At 44.0% G+C, this 23,102-nt stretch overlaps 1 protein-coding gene across 3 annotated transcripts in view; it reads right to left on the bottom strand.

The window, feature by feature from the left end:
* Positions 1-1,105: 1,105 nt before the first annotated feature.
* LOC113033618 (tetratricopeptide repeat protein 28) overlaps positions 1,106-23,102 on the bottom strand; it is a 188,038-nt gene continuing 166,041 nt past the window's right edge. For 2 of the 3 annotated variants that reach the window (XM_026187594.2, XM_026187596.2), the window contains 16 exons: positions 21,484-21,593; positions 18,258-18,387; positions 17,907-18,125; positions 16,113-16,272; positions 12,814-12,954; positions 9,370-9,514; positions 9,035-9,214; positions 8,370-8,914; positions 7,857-8,104; positions 7,622-7,746; positions 7,302-7,533; positions 5,443-5,519; positions 4,706-4,729; positions 3,853-3,982; positions 3,650-3,757; positions 1,106-3,469 (listed from right to left, as the gene is read on the bottom strand). In XM_026187594.2, coding sequence (XP_026043379.1) covers positions 1,857-3,469; positions 3,650-3,757; positions 3,853-3,982; positions 4,706-4,729; positions 5,443-5,519; positions 7,302-7,533; positions 7,622-7,746; positions 7,857-8,104; positions 8,370-8,914; positions 9,035-9,214; positions 9,370-9,514; positions 12,814-12,954; positions 16,113-16,272; positions 17,907-18,125; positions 18,258-18,387; positions 21,484-21,593 — 4,187 coding nt within the window. In that variant the 3' untranslated portion in view covers positions 1,106-1,856. The remainder of the gene's footprint in view (positions 3,470-3,649; positions 3,758-3,852; positions 3,983-4,705; positions 4,730-5,442; positions 5,520-7,301; positions 7,534-7,621; positions 7,747-7,856; positions 8,105-8,369; positions 8,915-9,034; positions 9,215-9,369; positions 9,515-12,813; positions 12,955-16,112; positions 16,273-17,906; positions 18,126-18,257; positions 18,388-21,483; positions 21,594-23,102) is intronic. The other variant, XM_026187595.2, reaches the window with a different exon arrangement.

The following is a 23,102-nucleotide window of genomic DNA, read 5'->3' as shown; positions in this document are numbered from 1 at the left end:
AATTGGGCGTCGCCGCACACTTTTGTGCGGTTTTATCGGTTGGACGTTACAGCCCCTTCGGTGGCTCATGCTGTCCTTTCTGCTGGGTCTACCACTCACTAAGGATGTGGTGGTCCCGTTCCGGTTCGGTGGCTGCTCTGCGGGGCGTGTATATAGGTCCCATACTTATGTGTTGTACCGAGTGAATCGACTGAAAGGGAACGATTAGTTATGTCTATAACTTCTGTTCCCTGAAGGAGAGGAACGAGGTACAACACAGGGTGGCCCCACTGAGCAGTTGGCTCGGTGAAGAGCGGCTATCGAACTGAGGGATGACGGTGATGGCAGCGGCTATATGTGCGGGCGGGGCCTTGCGCGTGTCATCACACGTCATCTGCCGTAAAGGCGTGAATAAAGGTTTCTTCAGCCAGGACACGCGAGGGCGTGATATCCCATACTTATGTGTTGTACCTCGTTCCTCTCCTTCAGGGAACAGAAGTTATAGACATAACTAATCGTTTCCTGTCCTATTTTGATAGTCTCCTGTCCTGTATCCAATGTGTTCACTTTGTTCAATCTGATTTGTTCCTCCTGTGTTGTCCAGCTGCCTCTACTTCCCTGATCATCCTTTTGTGTATTTATTGTGTGAGTTTCCTTTTGTCCCTCGTTATATCATCTGTTCATCTAAGCTCATGTTTCTGATCTCAGTTTCCATGTTTCAGGTTTTCACATTCCAGGTATCTAGTGTTTAGTATATACCTTCCTCCAGTTTAGCATTGTTAGTTTAAGCTTAGTCCCCGTCCATCTTTCTTTTTAATTTTTTTGTACAGCCAAAAATAAACTGTTTGCTTTTCGTTAAGTCCAGTTCCGTCTCCTTAGTCTGTATTTGCGTCTGCTCTCTCTACTCCAGAGGATCTGACGTGACAAAAAGAGGGCAAATATTTTTCTCATTATATTGTTCATATTACTTTCAGCTTTAGCCATGTTATATTTGTACTATATTCAAGTAAATATAAGATTTAAATGATATGCTAATCATTTCTCTTTTTGCGACAGCCGTCCCAACTTGAACTGGAATAAGGTCTCTATAGATGTATGAAGCCACACAAAAGAATAATGTCAAGAATACAAGAAAGCAAACATGATGCTTTATTGAAACAGTTTACTGATAAATGACAGATGGTTGTCATGAAACTTTCATGTTTAATCTAAAAAAATCATGGGCTAAAAAGTCATACATGGTACTTAACACTGAATAGCAAGAGAATCCATGCTTCAGAGCAGACACTCAATTCACAAAGAAATCAGGCAAAATGCCCTTTTGATTTCAATAAAAAATATTAAATCTTTTTCTCCACTCTATCCATCTTTACATGGTACAGGTTTGTTCACTTTTTAATCATATAAAAACGCTTAATACTGATTGTGAAACACTGGAATTAATTTACAAAACATAATAATAATTATTATATTAATAACAATAACAAACAATAACAATAACCATTAAATTTAAAAACAAAAAAAAAAAAGGAAGAAATCAGTCATAGCTGTTGCATCTTGGCCCACACGAACAGCAACGTTTTTTGGGGGAAAAAAATACCAAATGGCATTTACATCTACCTGACACACAGTTACACACAAACACAGTATCAGGTCGTTGAGTTTTTTTCATTGCCATTTACAGTGTTATGGGCACAAAGACTAGACGCTCTCTAAAGCACTCATGTGCCTCTGCAGAATCAAACTCACAACCAAAGAAATCCTTCTCGCTGTCAGTCAACCTTGATGGACCAATGGCGGTCCCCAAAAAGTGCCCTACCCCTCCAGCACCCAGGATAGTAAATGATAGATAAAAGTATTGGACCGTTTTAAATGTCTCAGCATTTAGAGGAAGGGAAAAATCTTCCAGGTGACAGGAACTTGTATCCATTGCCAGCAGGTAGTCGGATAGAACGAGCACCAGGGCTACTGCTAGTGGAAATAGTAGGTGATGGGGCCACTTTTCTGGGGTTGGAACAGTGATGTCCATTGGAAGAGTTCTTGCTACCCCTATCCAGTGACTGCAGCCCCAGCTCCCGCAGCTCCAGGCTGTCTTGGGTGTCGTTAGGGGAGCAGTGGCGCGGGGAGAGGTTCAGAAGACTTAGTACATCTCTGCTGGCAGAGGCGAGAGGACCGGGTGTGCTGTGGACAGCTTTGACAGGACCTAGATGTTGCTGTTGTTGGGCCGCAGCATTAGCCCAAAAAGTCTTCAGATTGTGGATAGCTTGTACTTTTTCATCAATGACCCCTCTTCTTAGTCGATCCAAATCCGCCGTGTCAGCTGATGTAGAGCAGGCAGAGCCTGTAGAGGAGTAGGAAAGAGCAGGAGATGGAGCACTACCAGCAGGGGACTGGTGACCAGAACTGGGAGACACGTTGCTCGGGGAACGAGAGATGTGGCCACTGTACGGGGAGCTCGGGTACTTTAATTTGAACTGTGCGTGAGTGTCTGAAGTGGGTGAAGGATGGCTGCCCTCCTTTTGGGAAGACTCAGAGACCGCAGGGCTATTGTAGCCAGAGCTTATCTTCTGCAGTGAAGAAGATCGGGAGGGAGGTTTGGGTCTTGGGGAAGACTGAGCTCGACCACTAGCGCCGCTGTTAGGACGGCTGAACGCACTAGTTTCAGAAGAGCGGAATGCGCTACTCCGTGCTGAGGTTCCTCCAGCTGTCCCGGCCTCTGCACCAGCCCTCTGAAGACTACCCACAGCACGCAAATGGCTGTGAGTCTCTTCCAGAATCTTCTGGGCCAGTTCCTGAGGATCTAGAGGGACAGTTTTTTCTTCCTGAGACTTGACAGTGCTGTCCGTCTCAGTACTGGACTGGTCAGATTCTCCTGTATCTGAGCTGCTCACCTTACCGACTTTCTGAAACGGTGAGTTTGGGCTGGGCACCAGGTTTGTTTTGACGGGAGATGTTGGGGTGCTGACACTGCCCCTCGATGATACAGAAACAGTGTACCCTCTCCCCGTTCCTGTGCTGGAGCCACCGACGACACCCCTGCCTCCCCGGTGGTGGCGCTGGCTGTGGCCTGGTGGCAAAGGCAGAGAGTCACAATGACTTCCCAGGGGCTCACTGCTGATAATGGAAAAGCCCTCATATTCCTCCTCATCTCCGCGGGCTCCCGCCACTGCAGCAGCTGCTCCATGGGGAGACGAGCGGCTGCGAGGAACATGAGGGTGTTTGTGGACCGAGTAGTGTGCTGTGACCCCACCGCGCTGCCGATGAGCAAGGAAATCACAGTCTGACTTGGAAGCAAAGCTCATAGAGGAGGCTACAGAGCTAAGGCTATAAACAGAAATGGCATCAGATACTTGATTGTCCAGGCAAGGAGGAGAGAAGGGAAGGCTTGAGTATCCCATGGGCAGGGGGTTTGACACAGACTGGGCTGAAGCTAGGGACTCAAGGGAGGATGAGCTGTCCAGGCTCAAGCGTTTGGGCAGTTCTGTGGAGTCTGAACATAAAAGAAAAGAGATGATGAAAAATGTGACATGAGATAAACACAGGATAAAAACGGGCTGTTAAAAAGTGCCAATGCACAGTTCAGATTCCAGTGTACAGGGAATCAAGTTAGGAGCTCAACAACAATCAGCAAAGAATGAAAGTGCATAAGCAAAAAAATACATTTACTTACCAAAGAGTGCCAGCAGAGACTGGAGAGCAAAGTGCAAGGTGCGGCGGTTGGCTAGCTTGCCTGTCTTCAGTACTACTTCTTCTTGGCCTACCTCACATAAGTCAAACCCTGCACATGCAAAACAGGACAACAGCTGTAACTTAAATAGACATATGGTAGACAATAGGATAGGGACTTTTTTTTTTACATAATAGATGACTAACCAAGAGCAGCCAGAAATTCATGGCATCCTGGGAGTCTCCATAGCTGCACACTAATGGACACCTGAATGGGCAGCAGGGAGAAATCCTGTTCTTTCTCTCCTGTCTGTAGTTGGACTAGCACCTGGTGGAGCTGAAAGAGACAGGGGACAACATTACAATAAAGTAGTGGAGATGTAATTAACGGCTTAAAAGTGAACTGGGTGATCAAAGCGTTGCATCAGTAACTTAAATAACCCAAGTGAAAAAATTATACAGCTTCTTCCTTTTAATAATGATTTCATTTTCTTCTCTTTAAGTCGTCCAATTAAAACATATTCATGTATCTTGTATAAGCCTGTGTCCTAAAAAAATATGTCTGAGCCCAGTGCACGAGCAATCTTGGCAATAAAATAACTGTAGGTAAGCTGAGCTGGAAGGGTTTGGGCTTTGTAGGGTTTAACACGCGGCCCGAGAGCACACTTACGTGTTTTGTTTGGGGATTACTTTGCTTTGAACAGAGACATCTTTGTCAACTTGACGCAACTGTGCAGAAACCCCTTCTTCTCGTTTCACCCGACACGATTGAGAAAGGGTTTTTTACATCACAGATTTACCCCTGCTTCCACCCTGAAACATTCCTTTGACCTGAACCAAACCCAAGTTTTAAATCTTATATACCCCCAAATCCCTTAGATTTGACTGAAAACTAGCAAAGGAAAAACTATGAACAACACAAGACAGTAAACTTTGCATGTGGAGAGGAAAAACAACATGCATTTTCGCCAATACAAAGAGAGTTTAGCAGAACAGACAGTAAAGAGTGATTTAACAAGATAGCTATGGGATGGAGTGCTGGTAGTGAATGCACACTTACCATCGCCACCATATTTTTAACAGCCTTCAGACCACACGTTAGGAGCAGGGGAGAGAAAACAGGTGTTTAATGGCATGCACACAGGCCATTCGCAAAAAAAAAAAAGAAAAGGAAGAAAAAGAAAAAGAGTAAAGTACAAGGATTTATGGCAACAAGAGGGTACAGCAACAAGTAACATTAGTGGTTTAACAGATTAAAGTTTATTGCTTGCAGCATATATAGATTAGATCAAGTGTTTCCACTGACACACACACACTTACATTTTGAGGCTATGAAAATTGCCAATCACAAACTAACTTGATGACTTTAAGCATGTGACAGCCACATGTTACACGTAAACAGGGATAAACTACGTCAGTCCCAGATTAATTCTCAGGTGTCATAAGCTTGGGGAGGAAGAGAACAGAACTCAGACTGTAGTTAAGACTTTGGGCAACTAGTTAGAATTCAGTGCTGCATTTCAATGCAGATTAAGCTCCAGCTTGAGTTGCCAGTTCATTAGAGCGTATCCAGTCCTGACATTACCAAATTACACAGTGATAAAATCACTGATATGCTTCTTCTAGCAACGCACTTATAATACAAAGGTGTGGCAAAGTTTCAAAGAAAGTGAAAGGGGACTGCTACAATGCTTTTTAACTCTAAGTAACAGGAATGGTATTTGTCATTTGAACCAAAGACCAGTGGGTACTGGGTGCAAAACTCAACAGCATTTGTTCAGAGCTGCAGGGACCTACCCGGTTGATGAGCTGCTCTCCTGCCTCTGAAGCTGTAATGAGTTTGCACAAAGCTTGCAGAGCTGGCGGTGGCAGACCTAAGGGATTGGATCAAAGGAAGTTCTTCATCATTCATTAACAAGGCACACTGGTTTAAATGGTAGTGGTAAAAAAAAGTGCTAAACATGGGGCGATACATAGATCAATGAAATGGCGCAAACATAAATTGTGTTAAAATGTTCTGAGATTCTATCAGAGTGATGCCAGGAAGGTGTCCTGGGCCCGTATCCCTAAAGAATCTTTGTGCAAAAAGTGGCTCCTAGCGGCCAAATTCTAAGAAAATTCTCAGAGTCATGACGTTTTCTTAGAATTTCCCCTAAAAGTGACACGACAATCCCAGTTAATATAAAAGCTATTCCTCAAGATTCCTAGCGCTTAAAAGGGCTCCTAAGGCGAGATCTGCTAAGAGCAGGGAAGAGGACTTTTAGTGGCTTAGGAGTTCCCCTAAGCAGCTGCACAAAATGGCCAACAGAAGAGGCAGGAGAGATGTCCTGCAAACACTGGATGACAGGGAATTATTGAGATGCTACAGATTGGATCGTGCAGGAATCATGTTTGTGGTGGATCTCCTTAGAGATGCAATTACTTCACCAACTCGACGCCACAACACTATTACACCGGAGACGAAAGTAATCACAACCCCGAGGTATTTGGCAACCGGGAAAATGCAACAATGCAGCAGTGATGACTTGGGTCTTCAATCACAGACATTGCTAAAAGCTGAGCCGTGTTACCCTCGTTAAGACCACACTGGACTTGTAACGTTGTGATTTCTACTTCATTAAGGACAGCCTCTTGAGATAGGCCATCTTGTTTTCAACGGGGTCCATATAGGAGTGAAAGTACAAAATATGCCAGCTAGGATATTAATATGAGCAAATAAGACACGAATCATTATTTGAACAGGGTGTAATGAGTTTAAGTTTTCACATATTTTAGATTCTAATGGCTATAACCCCTACAGCTTACTATTCATTTTCCAGATATTTTCTTGAATGTGAAATATTATTTACAATTACAGTCAGCATAAGATTAGAGTATATAATATGTTTATTGATTTGAGGGTACATCCTTTGCTCATTATCACCAAAAGCTCATTTCCATCAAACTTGTAGGATCAACCAATCACGGCTTTTGAAATGATGACTCATACCTAGCAACGGGGTCAACCACACCTCCTCACTAAGATAGGATTTTCCATCCATTCCTTGCTCAGAGTTCACTGAAAATGTTCTGGAATCACTTCTAAGCTAAAACTCCTGGCAAGGAATTTTTAGGTTAAGTTAGCAGCTCTCTGAGAGGATTCTCAGAATCTTTAGGGATACGGGCCCTGGTCTCAAACTCATCCTGCAGCACGACAACGACCTTGCAACTCCTGTTGGGGCTATAATAAGCTATGTTTAGTGACAAGCATAACACTAAATGCTCCCAGGATTTAGAGTAATCTTCATGTGCATTTTTTAGTAAATAAATTGTGTTTTCTCATTTAATTGGATTATTTGTCATCAAAATGTTATGGCAATGTTTTGGTTGTTGTTGTCATTTAAAAATCAAAATGTTGAATCAGGTAGGAATCAGTGCTGCTGTGTAACAGAAGCTTAGCATCATAATGATGGCAGCATTATAGCAAAGACAAACAATATCAAATACAAACAGTATTTAAACCTTTAACTTTATTCAATGAGAAATGTTCAATTTCCCAACATTATAAGCCAGATAAGTTGTCGTAGCACAGGGATTTGCTAGTATTTATAAATCCATAACCTTGGGCACATTGTAAACAACTTGGTTTGTTTTAAATAGCTACATTGTCTACATACCCAGCAGTGACTGTAAGGTGGTGCTGCACTGCTGAAGCCTGTCTCCTGGGTCAGCAGTGGGAAAGAAGACAGCAGCGGGGATACCGGTGCCTGCAGAGTCAAGACGGAAGCCCACAGCTGTCAGCAGAGCCTGCCAACCAGGGACACCCCCTACTTTGTTCTCCACACTCTGCTGGGATGTATACATGGAATTACGCTGGCCATTCTGTATCCTCTGAAGAGACTTTTCCACCTGCAGTGAGCACAGCAATGCACCATCAGTGTTTTTGAGCAGTGCTGACTGTGACATCTTGTAAAATAAGTAACGGTGTGTGTCTCACCAAGTGAAGTAAAACCCTCAGAGCATCGCGAGCCCGATCTGGATACTGTAGAATCTCAGCTAAAGCTTGGCCAATTAGGGAAGATGGGCTGTTAAGCTTCACATCATTGCCAATCAGCATGTATCCTGAAAAAAAGAAATAAAGTAAGAAGAGCTCAGTTTCACAGCGATCTTCTTTTAACTACTTTGTTTATTACTAATGTTGAAATAATGCATAAAGGAATTTCATCCCTGACCTGCCCAGTTGGAAGGGTGTGAGTACTGCTTGCTGCTCTGGACAGTCTTCATGGCATCTGCCAGTGCCGCACTAGCTTTGGTCCCGTTGAGAAGGGCGGAATAGAAGGCATGGACAAAAACCTTGGAGGCAGCAACTGGGACAGGCCACAAGGACACAAGTACACACTGAGCCCCAGCAGCCAGGAAAGCTCTAGTCAGTCCCACAACACCATCTGCTGTGACCTTGCTGCTGGACTCTTGGTATGACCTGCAGCCACGAAAAGACAAGGCTCAAATGTGAAAACTGTAAAACTAAAATGTCAAGCTTGAAATTTGGTATTCTACCCTGTGCTTATCAAATAAATCATGATGTACATTTTAATTACATTTGTGTGTTTAATGAATTTCATGTCAGTCAATCAATTTTGAATTCAGATCTTCAATATGGTTAATCTCATGGTTTTTTTAATGACTTTAAATCTACATTAAAAAAAAATCACTATTTAGTTGTATCGCTTTGCCAGTCTACCTACCCCAGCACAACCAGCTTGACGGGCAACCTCAGATCCAAAATATCTGCAGCTGTAAGCAGGAACTCCTGAAGGGGCGGGCTGTCACAGATGCTCTCCACATCACTGCTGTCATCCTGCATGTGGAGAGACTCTGGGATGGTGTAGCCACTTCCAGTGGAGCCCTTTCTGCCTCGGCCACTGCTGCCTGCTCTCCCCCCTGCACCTCTTCCCACTGTTCCCACTCCCACATTGGCGCTTGCTCCCCCAGGCACAGCTTCAGGGTTTGGGGTGAGCACCAGAGCAGCTAATTTCCAAGAAATGTGGGTGGCGAAGTGGGCGCATTCAGCCTGTGTTAGAGCACTCATGACCCTCTCCTTTGTGGCAGAAGAGCCAGCAAGGGGTTGGCATCCCAGCAGCTCAGCCACCATTAGTGCTTCCTCCTCTGCAGACGGCATAGGTCCCCACAGCCAGCGATCCATCACAGGTGAGGGAAGTCTCGGGTTACCCACCACTGCTGCCATTGAGACGCCGCCGCATGGGGCTGGTCCAGGACGCCGAGAATGAGCCTTAGAGGACATCAACAAATTTTACCTTGTAGCACAGCAAAGCTTAGGACGGATGGTGAATAGTTTGTTATAGCATTACAGATTGTAAAAACGTGACAAAGTTTAAATAAGAAGCTGTACCTTTGCACTGGTTCCAAGGCCATGAATGGAGGGCACAGCAATGAGGCTGAAACGCTCATATAAGTATTCATTAGAAGAGCTTCCTTTTAGCAGAGCAAATGGGATGAGGTACAGTTCTCCCTCAAGCACCATCACTAGTTGCCTGTGTCTGCCAACAGGCCCACTGGAGTGCATCAAGCCCTGTGAGGCAAGGATATGAAAACACTTAATCATATAAAGGAAATTCATTTTTTTCTGCTTTTCTGTTCCTCTCGAAAGCACCCTGTTGTGTTTTCTTCTCTCTGTCACACAACTGCCTCAACAGACAGGCAATACCCCGCCGAAGTAGTACTTACCCCCTCCATAGGTGCGATGAGCAAATCATAAAGTGCCCGCAGTGGAGGTTTTCCAAGGTTGCTGGAGCGACGGGGCAGGGAAGAGTTGCCATCTTTGGCAGGAGACATTGTGTTGCTGAACAGGCTTGTCATACTCTGGCAACTCCTGCAGAGACACAAAACAAAGTACTGTAGTTTTCATTTTAATCCTGAAAACCTCAAGAAAGTTTCAGACACATAAGATTCTTCATGATTTTTGAGTTAGGAGTCTTTGCTGAGACTAAACCAACTTTAAACTGTTCAAATATTTCTTTGGGCCTTTCTGGCCTTCTTGTTAATTCCAAAACGCAGTTTTGCCTGCGTGTTGAGAAAGTGGATGACAAAGTCCATTTTTAATTTAATAGATAATGTGTCGCAGAGGATCATCACATTCATATATCTGCTCAAACGTAGAACAAATTTATTCCAAGAGGAGGTAGATGAGGGTAGGATATATTAATTTGTTGTTACCCCTTGGGAAGGCAAGTATAATACAAAGGCTGTTTCAATTCACTCAGTTTACCATGTCAATATGTACACCTTCACTAGATGGCAGTATTGCACTGCTTATCTAGCACTTATTGGCCTAAATAGGGGCCAGACTGGCAGAATCACCACAGAAGGAGAGCACCATTCATGCATTTTCTTCAACATTTTAAATTCAGAACATCCCATCATCTGTTAGTTTTGTTGTCTTCAATCTTTATCAACAAACCAACTCAAGATAACAGCACAATGCGTTTTGGATGCCTGTCTGCTGTGTGAAGGGAATGACAGCCCTCAGCTCACATAGAGAAAGTCAGCATACTGAGAACTGTGCTAATGGTGGCTGAGGGGCTAGAAGCCTTTTCCTTTTTCCTAGCAGGGCCAAGCTTTATAGTCACACTTGTCACTACTCCTCCATCTGTTCCACCAGCCAGAATTTCTTCCGGACCCAGCCAACAGACATCTATCCTGCCCTTCTGGTAGCCCCAGGCCACTGGCTTTCCTCCAGCCTCCCGACTCTCTGTCTCTCTCCCAGGCCTTGGCATAAGGCTCCATGGGAAAGCAAAACAATCGTTTGTTAGCCTGACAAGAAGAATGAGTGAGGAGACAAGGGATAAGCCAAAAGAAGGTGAGTGTCAAGTGTAAAGGGAGACAATGAAAAGAAAAGACTGGGAGCTGTAGAGAGGCTGAACGTGAAGATTGCATTCAGTGGTTGTAAGTGAAAAACGGGTCTTTAAGTGTCATCTGCGTGGTAATCAGAGATAAATAAATCATCCTCTAGTATACATTTAAAGGTGCAGTGTGTGAAATCTTACCACTAGATGTCAGTGGATTGCAGCTTGCTCTGTTTTGTTATCCATCCAAATTCAGGTGTGTAACCCTGGCTACGGTGGCTAATGTAGGATAAAGAACTCTGGATGTCGTTCATCTGTGAGTGTAGGCTGTCAATCTGCTGTTTACCTCAGCTGTCAATATGCATGTCTATGTATTCTGGAAGAGGCTGTCAGACTTTGTGAATGAAGGCTGGGTCTCACTCCTGTCTCATGTCAGTGATACTGAGACGAATTGTTGATGATATCCTGAACTTAAGAGCTGATCTTTTGCCACAGTTAGCTGCTGCTAGCCAGCGTTAGGGCAACTTCATTTGAAGCGGATCCAACACTGCTGGGCTCGGACGCCTTGCAAATGAACTCAGGAAATGTGTGAGACGATATTTTTAAAGGTTTATTTTTAGGACATTCAAGCCTAACATTGGCATCTAATTACCCGGTGACAATGTTTAACTGCATGAATAAATACACACGTTTATTCAAATTTTTGTGTGTTACAGCCCTAGCTGCTGTTCAGGAGATGAAGCTTGAGATAAGGAGGAAGAGGATGAGATGAAAAGGAGGAGGAGAAAGACACTATGAGAAAGAGATGATGAAAATATACATGTACAAATGTTAAATGGTCGAATATAGTTGGAAAGAGCTATTGGTGATCTTTAAATTCAAAGTTACGTATAAGGTGTGCTGCGTATGAGGCTGGTGAAATGGCCATGGCATGACAACGTGACAGGGCAACACGGCGGCTTCAACAAACTGGCACTCGCTCCAGTTTGTGTATCTGTAACAATTAATTCTAAGTTTACGAGAACGCATGATTTTGTTAGAGCATGTAATTACACACGAATTCATGTATAACTATGAATACAATATTCTTTTTTTCTATTTAATAACCTAAAAAATAACTACTGTACCTCTAAGCTTATTATATTGGCTGTCTTTGTACTGCTGATAAAATAAACCTTGCATCATCCTTTTGGCAGAATTTTACAGAGAACTGCAAGATCATTAAACAATCTCATCAAGTTACACAACGAAGACACAAAGAGACTTTCATTATCACTTTCCCACAGTAATCCTTCCAAGCTCCGTACTGAAGACGAGATCTCAGTGCCCTGTACCTATTTGAATTTAAATGTTATTCAATTAAGGTTTCTTTTTGAAATAAACGTATCCTTTCTCTTTGTAATACATAAATATCAAAATCCTGAAGTATTCATATAAATTCATTCCATTAAATGGTAATAGCCTAAACATGTAAGGAAAAATAGCAGGAGAAAGTGAATTCAAAAAGAGCTCTTGAATAACACACAGATTATCTGACACCAAACCTCAAGATGTATGGAGGACAAAGAGGTTTTCTCAATTTTCTCTTGCTTTTGGTATTGTGACAGACGACAGGCTCCTAAGCATGATGAGCTTTATAATTCAGATTTTTTTTTTAAAGGCCCAAAAGAATGAGGGGATTATTACCGGCAGCCCATTAAAGGGGCTTAATGAGCACCAAGACTCAATTAAAGCTGGAATTACCCTCTCATCAAAGAACAGCTCAACTGTGGACGAGGACAGGGAAATATGACCCAGACACACAAGTATGCACACACATGCACGCACATTGTCGGTATACCTTACCAATCAGCCCAATGTAAATGAATACTCTGCATAGTGTCAATAAATAACGCTGTGAACAAGCCAGTGGCGCTCTCACTAAAATCTCATAAATCTGCATAACAAACACAGACATGGCAAACATTTTAAAACCACATTCATCTCCATGTCTGCGCCTGGCAAACAGTCACACGCACATGTGACCACATTCACGCACACACAGGGCTTCCATCAGAGTAGACAGTTGATAAGGGCTTTAGCAGCTTTGGCTTTACTCAGTCTATTTAATAAGGAGGATTCACATGCTGCCTCTGCGCTGGCTAAACAATGGAGAAAAGAGTCCTTTCACAGATGAGCCACAATACCCACGAATCTCCTTACTCGAGCAGAGACTTTTAATCGTCTTCTTTGTGCAAAAGTGGGTCTAAGTAGCATTTGGTGATTAACACTGCCACTCATTAACAGCCAAGGAACACTGAGGTGATGTGCATCAAAACCCCCCTACCTGTTGAACAGGTTGTTTCTGGACACCATGCGCAGGAAGCCCGTTGGATCAGTGACGGAGTTAAGCTTGTTGTTGAGCTCCTCAAATTGTTGATCCAACAAATCTCCCGCCTCACTCTCAGTCTCACTGCTCGAGCACCCTCTGAAAGAGAGAAAGAGATGGAGTGAGAGGCATCCAAGGCCACAGAAATGTTGCCAAGAGAAAAAAAAGCATGTGAGCACAGCAGACAATACACTCTTATATTGTTTCGCTGCGGATAAATCAAGTACTCACAGAAACACACACACACAGACACTTCTGACCTGCCAAAAAACACACACCGTTCAACCCTCACACACTTGGCCTCTTTTTTTCAGCCTGGATCCAACAGCCTGATTGTAATCCTTTCAATATAATGCCAGTAATGCTGATCCAGTCGCGGGGGTGTCATCCCCCCCCAATCACTAGCTCGCAACCACTCTCTCATCTCGCCCTTCATGCGTGAACCTCTCCTTTGATATCATGCAACTCTTAGAGTATCTCACAGCAGCTGTATGAACTTCTTGGAACCACCATGGGATCTCTGATTGCCTTGCGCACCTACCACTGCAATTCTTAAAGCCACAGTACGTGACTCACACTGAGATTCGCTCTCCGGGAATGTACATGGTAACAGACCTATTCAGACTGGATTTTCAAAAAGATGGAGAGATTCCACATGTTAATACGCAGATTTCGACTATCACAAAAGCCGTGTCTTCCGCTCTCTTTATTATCCTGTCTTTCACACACATATGCTCCTCTCCATTTTTCTCCATCCCATTCATTCTGTAGACACTCATTTCAGAGTGCTGCCTCCCTTTCTCTGCACTCTGGAGACTGAATGGGCTGGTAAGTGGGGCCATATGGTGCCCATCCAGGCGCAGTGGTGTGTATGCAACTTCCCATTGGAGAAGTAAATGAGCTGGTAATGGGGCAGGAGGGCCAGACTGCTAGGGGTGGAAGAGACTGGCACTGGGTGGAGCAGCTGGTCACTATGGATCAAACTCCAACTAGAGAAACATGGCACACGTCAAGTGCAGTGTAGCTCCAAGGATGTCAATGGGTGATTTGAACTTTTGATACATCTCAGAACACTTTACATGCCCTACACATATGACTACATCCCCTGTTGTGTGTTAGATCTCTATTCACTACCAGCCTCTTCTTTGACTTTTGGCTCACTGATTTTAGCGTCTCCTCTGAACCTTCCTCCCCATTCTTCCTTAAGGTTACAGTAACCGCCTTCTCTTTTCCTTGGGTTGTCAGACTGGCTGTGTGTTAGGTGGATTCAACACCTCGAGTTATATCAAGAGCCATTATTCCATCTCATTTATTCCCACTGGGGGGGAGAGCAAAGCCCTTTAAGGAGGTAGTGGATGTCTGTAATCACAGGAAGCATCACACTCTTTTACACACACACTCACAATAAAACAACCCTTCTTCTGCTAAGGCCTGATTTAGACTGCTGAGGGGAATCTTTATAACCTAATATGCTTGTTCTGGTGCATTACATGTTAATTGCCATGTGGTCATGACCCAGTGTTTTATATGTGGTAAAATGCTGGGATTTTTTTTTTTTTTACCTTGTGTATCCCTGCACTTTGTTGTGGAGAGTATTTTTTGGGTGCAAAGATGTTTGTCCCTGTAGTTTTACCACTTTTTGGAACATTCCCTGAGATCAATTACAATCGTTTCAGCAATCTTACTTTATCGCTTTAGTGTAGAAAATTATATTAATAGCATCAATATAAGGAGTCACAAATGTCAGCAAATTCCTGGAGGGAGTTTGCTGAAACTATCATAACTGACTTGATGGAAAACTAGAGGGAAGCTTCTTTGCACATTCCCGTCACGTCCCTCTAGGAATTTGCTGACATTTGAGATTGCTTATATTGAGCCTGTGAGTATTATTCCTTATAACTGAGGTGATGACTGGTACTCTGTTACTGATAGATTAAAAAACTAAAAGTAGCCAGAAATGCACAGGATGAATTGATGGTGTTGAACAGGCCTCACAAGAGCTGCGGAGAGAGATTTGCAGGTGATCTTCTAACAGTGTGCTGATTTAAAAACAAAGATCGCACCAGTTCATTTCAGTAACGACCAAGCTTAAAAAAACGAACACACCAGCTGAGGGTGGGTGAAGACGCAAGTAACGTACTAACAAAAACTAACAATAATAACATAAAAAGCAGGTTTTATGCGTGTTTCTCTCTGAAAACAGCGTGGCAATTCAGATAACTGAGAGGCGGAAGAAGAATGAAAATGTTTTGATATAAGGCTGAACTCTTGTGACAGACATTGCTGGCGGCTGCGTGTGGTCCTGAGGACTGAAGTGGAGGATTTATTACAAACTCATCCACCGTATAAATCTGAAATATGTGTTTAACAACTCACCTGTCCCACGCGTAAAAGAGCAGAAGAAATTATTTAGCACCAGTTCCCGAGCCGTCTGTGTGTTAATAACGTTAATAATACTGCGCCGTGTGCGTAAATGCACACATTGCTCTTGACTTTTTTTCTGCAGGCTGTCAGGCTTTAGGTATTTAATAAAGTCATTATTAGATATAGTAACATTCATACATTAATCTAATATGTCAACACAGTTCCGTAAATAGCTTTGTTTTCACAGACATTTCAATAAGGCATGTAAAAGCTGTGAAAGCACACAGCGATTAAAAGCCTGAAACACTGCAAACCCCATCAGCTCAGTGCAGAAATTACCGTGGCTGTTCATAAAAGAAGACACACCCTTGCATGAATCTAGTACCTGAATTCTCCTTCTCCATCTAACACTCTACATTAAGCTCAGTTTAGTTTAATACCAGTATTATTGAGGACAACATGCAGGACGAGGACTGAATGTAGAGCTACGGGACAGAGCCAAAGTTTTGGCACTGGACTCACAGCTTTGAGCCATCCACCCGTGCCAATTATGCACTTGTTCTGATAACTTCTCCCCCTCTCATTACAAATAAATGAAGACTGCTAGCGGCAACTATCTCAACAACATCGGGTGCAAAATAAGACATGCTTTTTTTTCCAGCATGACATGCAACACAATTTGCACAATGTCGACTTGGTAAATCAGCTTTGTGCAATTCATTTACTTGATCTACCTAAAATGTGGCTCTGTTTAAGGGAAACTAAAACAAATACATGTGCGACGAGTGTACGCTAAGCCATAATCAACAAAGTGAGTTATTAAAGAGGGAAAAGGAAGTGACACAGATTATGAGCTAACTAAATAGAGTTTTCATTTCATTGTTACACCTCACCTGCTATAATAAGATTCTACCCCCAGAGCCTCACGGGCACTGGCGATGTGCTGCTCCAACGAGGAGCCACTGACCACTCCGCCGACACCTCCCTCTTGGAATTCCGACCCCCCTTCGGCTACGCCCTCGCCCAGGTACACCTCATGAAACTTCAGGATGCCTGTGGAGAGAGTGAGAGAGAGAAAGGAGGGGAGTGTAAATATGACTGGCTGCTTTCAGGTGGTTATGAAGTGTAATGACAAAACAAATGAAAGTGGCTATTTTCCACCCTCTCTCTTTCCTTTTTTTTTTTTTTTTAATATGTTCCTATTACTCGCTCTCGACGGTGGCAATATTGGATTATTTCAACTGAGAGCTGTGGGTGAGGGCACGTGCAGCAGTGCATCTGCGGAGCAAAATGAATAAAACAAATATTGTTCAATAAAAGATAAGAGTAGGCTGCCCGTGCCATCTGGTGCCTGCCGCGAGAGCTCGGCTAAGTTTCAAGCAGGTGGGGAAGAGCACATCGGGCGAATACGGCTGTTTGTGTGTGTCTGGTTTGTGGGTGTGTCAGTGTGTTTCACCATTTCGTATTAAATGTGTTTAAATAGACGGGTAAAGTGATTCCGGTGAATATGCACGTGCATGCTAATTCAGGCCAGAATGTACACTAGTGGAGTAATTACAGCATGACATTAGGAGCCCCATTCATTGACTGCAGACTCTTTAGAGCTGGACATGTTTGTGTACCAGCTGGATGCCAGGGAATGCCAGGAAGTGACAGACAGGCGATTAGTGAGCAAGTGGCTCCCTCTTAGCCTGGGGCAATATTCGATGCTTTGAAGATGTACTCCGGTCCCTGTAGTGTTCCTCCCCTCCTTATGACTAGTGCTTGGAGGTCAAGTTCATCTGGTTGCCTGGGAGCTGGATTTGATCAAATGTTCAGGCTCTTGTGCCTTGGAACATGGGTCACGGCTCTCATTTCCTTTCTTCACACGAGAGTCAAAGCAAAGCCAGCAGTAGGGCAGCCACAGCAGTCGGGCGACATGCACCGTAGCTTATTCTTTGTACAACTGGAATTTTACAAGGCAAACAAAAGGGGCTGCGCTAGCATCAGCGCTACTCAGAGTGTAAACAAAAGAGAGAAAGATTTAGGAGTGTATAAAGAAGTGCCAGGACAAAGCGATATCAAGAAAACGGATGAAAACAAAAGCAAACATGAAACATAAAAGCAGGGAAGACTTTTGCTGTTGACACGTGTGAAGATGACGCCACTGGTGTTTTGGCTGTGTCGTTATCGGTGACACAATCAATTAGCATAGTTCACAGGCAGATGCCTTCTGGGGGTGAAAAGCGAGGCAGGGGGGCAAATCCTAGCAGTGGAATGGCAGGTGGCACTGTCGCTCAGTGTTAAAGCTGGCCTTCCTACCCCTGCAGTGCAAAACAAGCCTCTAGCCTCTGGGCCTTTTATGTGCTTTAATTTGAACAAGCAAGCGTGAGCGTGGGGCTGCTTTTGCTTTAAACCAAGTAGCTTCTGTACAGACAGAATAATTTCATATTATTGATCGCCTTTGTACAAATCGTGCCACTTCAAAATTTCTAAGCCATTTTTAATAGTCATTTTCTGTGCTTTTGCCACATTTCAGGTTATTAAAGTAAAAAAAACCCAAAATGTTGCATTGGAAGTACACACACTTAAATGTTTTGAATAAAAGAACAAAGTAAAACAAAGAGATTCAGGAGAGCAGTAGTCAGACAGACATGATGGGATTTCAGCAACTCATTAAAAAGTTTTCAGCTAGAGTCCAAACCTACCTGCTCCTGGAGCCAGCAGCCAGCTGTACAGGTAACCAGCAGCCATAGAAAAATAAAGCACCAAAGCCCTCTGGCTGTTCACGGTATCCAAGATGTGCTCCACTGTTACCGGCGTGTATGGATCCGACTCCTGCTGGCCCGTCTGCCTCTCCACCAAGAGATCAGCAAAGGCTCTTGTACGACCCCTCTCTGCCACTGCCAGGGCCTCATCGTGGTGGCCTGCGGAGTTCAGAGGTCAGCTTTGATTAGCGGATGAAGTCTAAAATCATTCAGGTGCACACAGAGGCAAAAGCAAAAACAAGTCATAACAGCGTGCAGTACTGAGAGTGTGAGTAAAGTGTGTTGACGTACCGAGGCTGACAAGGACCCTTTGGAGAGCCTGGTAGCAAGAGGTTTGCAGGTCAAACAGAGAAAGCTTGTAATCTGTGCTGTGTTGGGCTTCGTGGCGGATGGTCTCAAACAGCGCTGATGCTCGGTAAAGCTAAGGATAAATAACGGCAGCAATGCGTTCAGACATTCCTGGATTGCTCATTTACCAGACAAGAATAGTGTACAAAAACATAACAAGAAATAGTCATCGGCACCGTCAACGATGACCCCGAAACAGCAAGGCGTTGCATCAAAATACCTTTTCTGGAAAATAAGTTAAAATGAATAAACTGTGTTTAAAAAAAGGAAGGCAGTTGGGATTCTATGAGAAAGACAAGTTGGTTAAATATGTCTGCATGTTACTAAATTGGGCATGATTAGGCCTTAGAGGATAGAAAATGAACATGGCCACTAGATGGTAGCATTCCACCTCACAGGTTATCACTGATCAGCCTCCTTTCTTCTTTTCTCTCTCACAGCAGAATAAAGTACTGTAATGTAGCTTGATGAATAACCATTAAACACAGGTAAACCTCTCCTCAGCTCTCATTTGCCCAGAAAGGGCTGCGAGCAGCTAAACCATTACCCTGAGCATCTTAGACAAACACGGTTCAGGAAAATAAATGCTTTGTGAATTCAATAGGCCCGTCTGTGTTGTTGGATCTTTCAATTCAGGGCCAGACACCGGATTGAAAGAAGAAGGCGAGACAATGAAAAGGTGGGGCGGCAAGGACTGTTGCACACTGGCCAAGCAGAACCGGCCAAGAGTGCTGATTCATGGGAGCCTTTTATTGATTTCCTATTTCTGCACCTATATAGCAGCCCTGTAGAATAACTGGGACTGCTATAGAGTGACTCTCCAGGAGTCTGGGGCCAGCAGAGAGGGTAAAACACTCTTGCTGCTCGACCATAGTACACGCAAGACAAAGAGCTCTGCAGTGGAAAAAGGGTTGTTGGTATGGATTAAATGGATTTTATCAACCCTGTGGCTTTGACAAGAGGAAGGAAAGGGAGAAAGTGTGTGTGGATTCCTGGTGAGTACATAGGCATAGAATCTAGCTCGTCAGGCATATCCCAAGGTCAAAGAGGAAAGTGTGTCAGAGGGAGTGTAGGGGGGAGAGTAGAGAATCTGTGAGTTCTGCTGCATTAGTCCTAGTAGAAGGAGCTGCTAGTCTCAGGCTGATTTTGCTGATAGGGCTGTGGGCTGATTGCTGCAGTGCTAGTTTCATCTGTTAGGCCTGCAGATATCCCTTTAAGAGTGTAACTAATTTCTCACAGCGCCTTTCCTCTGTCTTCACCCCTACTGGCACAGATGAAGGGGGGCACTGCATCTATAGTGTCTTTTTTGCCGCGACACAGGTGCAGTAAAATCTGCGGCATTCTCAGGCCGCTACCTATCTATTCAGATAGCGCTCACTTGTTTTACTGACACACTAACATGGCTTTTATCTGACATGTTAAGTGAATGTCAGTGTCACACTGTATCAGTAAACGTGAGCAGACTTGAATGCACACATACCTCGAATGATTTTTCTAAAATAAAATCCCCGGGGAGCTCTCATCCCCCTGCGGAAGATGATATCAGAGGTAAAGGCTTAATCGACTGTAGACCGCTGATTTTTTTATTATTTTTTTTAAGCAGGCACAAATGTATCGATTCACGTTTGCCGAGATATGAATGCTTCTTAGCGAGAGCAAGCACTGTTCAAATACCTGATTAGAATCAGGACACGTCAATCTGTGTGCCAGTACGAGCACCGGGATCACAGCTAGGGTGCTAAAATACAATTCGGTGCGCAGATAGAGAGAAATGAGGAACATGAGGTCAAGTACTCTTAATCTACACCTATGAACGCTTTATAAATTTAAATACAAGCCTTTAAAATAGCAGTATAAAGTGGGTCAGAGTGTTTACCAAGGTCAGCTGTAGCGACAGGCCAGCTCATGAATAATCATTTCATCTATACTCTGAGGACAACAGCGTCCTTTCCAACCACCAAGTCACTGCAGGAGCTACAAGCTGACAGGCAGAAAAACATTCAACATAGCTGTGGTGTACTGTATGTATGCAAACGACTGGATTGCAGTTAATTGCAACAAGGACAACACAATGTTAGCATGGACTATTAGGGTCTTGAAGGTGAAGCATTAAGCTGGAAAGCAAACATGCAGTGGAAAATATGTTGCATTGGCTTGTTAGAATAATATTTTGCTTTAATTGAACACAAATTCCTCAATATGAGTCACAAGCACTCAGCCCCTGCTCTAGCCATCACCTTGGTTCAGTCTTTCATTCTCAGCTCTTGTTACAGATAATTGCAAACAGACAAAAATACTTTTTTGAAAAAGTATGATGCAGGGCCGACGGAAAAACAAAAGCTATCTGGGTCGAATAAATGCAAGTTGTGCGCGTGTGTCATAACAAAAAAAAAAAAAGGGAAAGAAAAAAAAGAGTCTTGGACTAGATTTTAAAAATGAAAGCAGCTAAAAAACATCCCCACAGACGCACGTGACAGCCACTGCTGCTGACTGACTGTTCACAAACTTGCATGTGGATACACAAGCCAAAGAAAGGGGGAAGAAAAGTATATATATATATGTATATATATACTTTTTTATATATGTATATATCAACTAGTGAGCTGTGGTGTGTGGACAGACTGCAAAGAGAGATGTTAAGGGGATATTCCATGCTTGCTAGGTGGGCAGTGGGCTGAAGAGGAGTGAATGTGTGTGTGATGCAGAGGCTTGGGGGATCCTGAGACCATGCACGCAGATACAAAAAAATATTCACTCATCTGTCGCCTGTCTGCTGAGATGACAGCATTTACCAGCTCAACAGACTCCATAGCATACTGCCAGCACCAATGCTCTAACTCTACAGCCACCTCGCCTTCTTTTCTTTCCTCCTGTTGTTCTCTCTCTCCTCATGGCTCTTTTTTTTTTTTTTTTTACCTCGAAGGCATTGCTGAAAACGTATATTTCCCCATGTGTTTAAGACAAGTACTTCCACCTCTCATTTCTAATCCTTGCCAACCTCAAAGCCGACAGATGTGGGCTTACTGGCGGTCAGCCTTAACTACCAGAGGTCGAAGGAGCCCAGATGGAAGGGAGAGGAGAGAGGAGGTGAGGTGAGGAGAGAAGGAAATGAGAGGTCTGAGTCAAGGTGATCCATAACCAGAAGAGGAGCGAGCAGGAGATGCTTTACCTGATGTTGGGCCTCCTCCAGATTCCCACTGGCCCACAGAGAAAGCCCAAGACGATGGCGGATCTTCGCCTCGTCCTCACGTCGAGCAAGCTGCTCCGCAAGCCGCAGGCCTGTCAGAAGGCAAGGAGAAGGGAGCAGATGAGAGGGAGAGGAGGGTAAAAATTATTCAGAGCAGACAGACTCTTAGGTATCTTTCAGAGGAACAGATGTAAGCATAGCGTGGTACTGATGTTCTGACAGCGAACAGGTTTGGATATTTGGCCTCAGTTGTAAGATGCTGCTTGCACTGGGGCTAAAACACACACACATGTTTTGGCCATAGCGGGAGATTCTTAGAGCACTAATGGGTCTGCATAGTAATCAATGCTCAGGATTGACTGGCTGAGCAAACACAAACACGCCGCATCACTAGGACATCTCCAAATATTTGCAAACACACTGATGAGCTAATAACAGACAACGTGCAAACACACAGAGTTTACTTTGTGATATTTGTTTGAGAGACCTTCAGAGTTGTTCGGGAGCCAGCAGAGGTATGAATGTGCACGTGCACGTGTGCTCGTTCGCTAAATGTGCCCGTGTCAGATCATCTGGTTTGTTTTTCACTTCCAATTTCTCAGGCACTCGTCACATCTTAGCATGTGTCCTCAGCCTGCCTGCCGAGCACTTGGTTCAGCCCAATTACTGAGATGAAAATGCCACTCCTCAGAGGACAATAATGAAAAAAAAAACCACACACACAGTCGCTGGGTCACACATCATCCACAAGGTACAAAATACACAGCAAGCATTCTGCTGTTTGCAACAGGCCACCGCACATGCACAGTCTCACTTTACACGAGCTCCGTATTTGCAAGTCTACTCTCTCCACCCCGCTCGTGTGATACAGGGGTCTAGACGTGCTTTTGGTCAGGGGGGAGGAGAAAATGGGCCAAGCCACCCTTGTCTGCTTTTTTTCTTCATTCCTGGAAAACGGTCTGTGGCTGAACCAGATAAGCCAAGAACAGAGAGCGTGACCTGAAAAAGCCAGCCTATTCCGCAAGACCAGCACACCACAGAACCATAGACTTCATGGCTCCTCCATGGCCACGCTAGCCGGCAGCCTTTGAAGCCTGCAACAGTCTCCCCTCTCTCTCTGTATCCTTATCTTTCTACACACCCTCCCTCTGTCTGACTGCCTGCCCTCTCCCCCCAATGCATCTGCTGTGCTACTCTCTCCCTCTACCTCCTATTCATTTTCTCATCTCTGTGCCTCTGTCTCAGAGCGCCCCCCCTCCAAACTCTCTACCTGTTTCATCTTCACTGTGGTGGCAGTGCTTGCAGGGACTCTGCACTGCTTAGGGCTCATTAGGCGCTGAAGTAAGAGAGAGGAAACAGATCTAAATTATCCTTTTCATTCTCTGACAGCCTCACCCCTCACTCATCTCAACTCCAGCTCTGAGTCTTTCATGTCCCCCCCACTCAAACACGCACAAATGTGCACGCACACACATACCTTTCTTTCTCTGAGCTGCTCTGTGATAGTTTTTTTTTATGATCAAACCTGAATGTCAACCAACCTATGTTTTCTTTATTCTCTAGCTGACAGTGAAATAATACATGTGAATTATGACTCATGC

This window comes from Astatotilapia calliptera, chromosome 12, assembly GCF_964374335.1.
Source record: "Astatotilapia calliptera chromosome 12, fAstCal68.1, whole genome shotgun sequence".
NCBI lineage: Eukaryota > Metazoa > Chordata > Actinopteri > Cichliformes > Cichlidae > Astatotilapia > Astatotilapia calliptera.
Note: the sequence above shows the minus strand (reverse complement) of the source record. Positions and strands in the feature narration are given on the sequence as shown.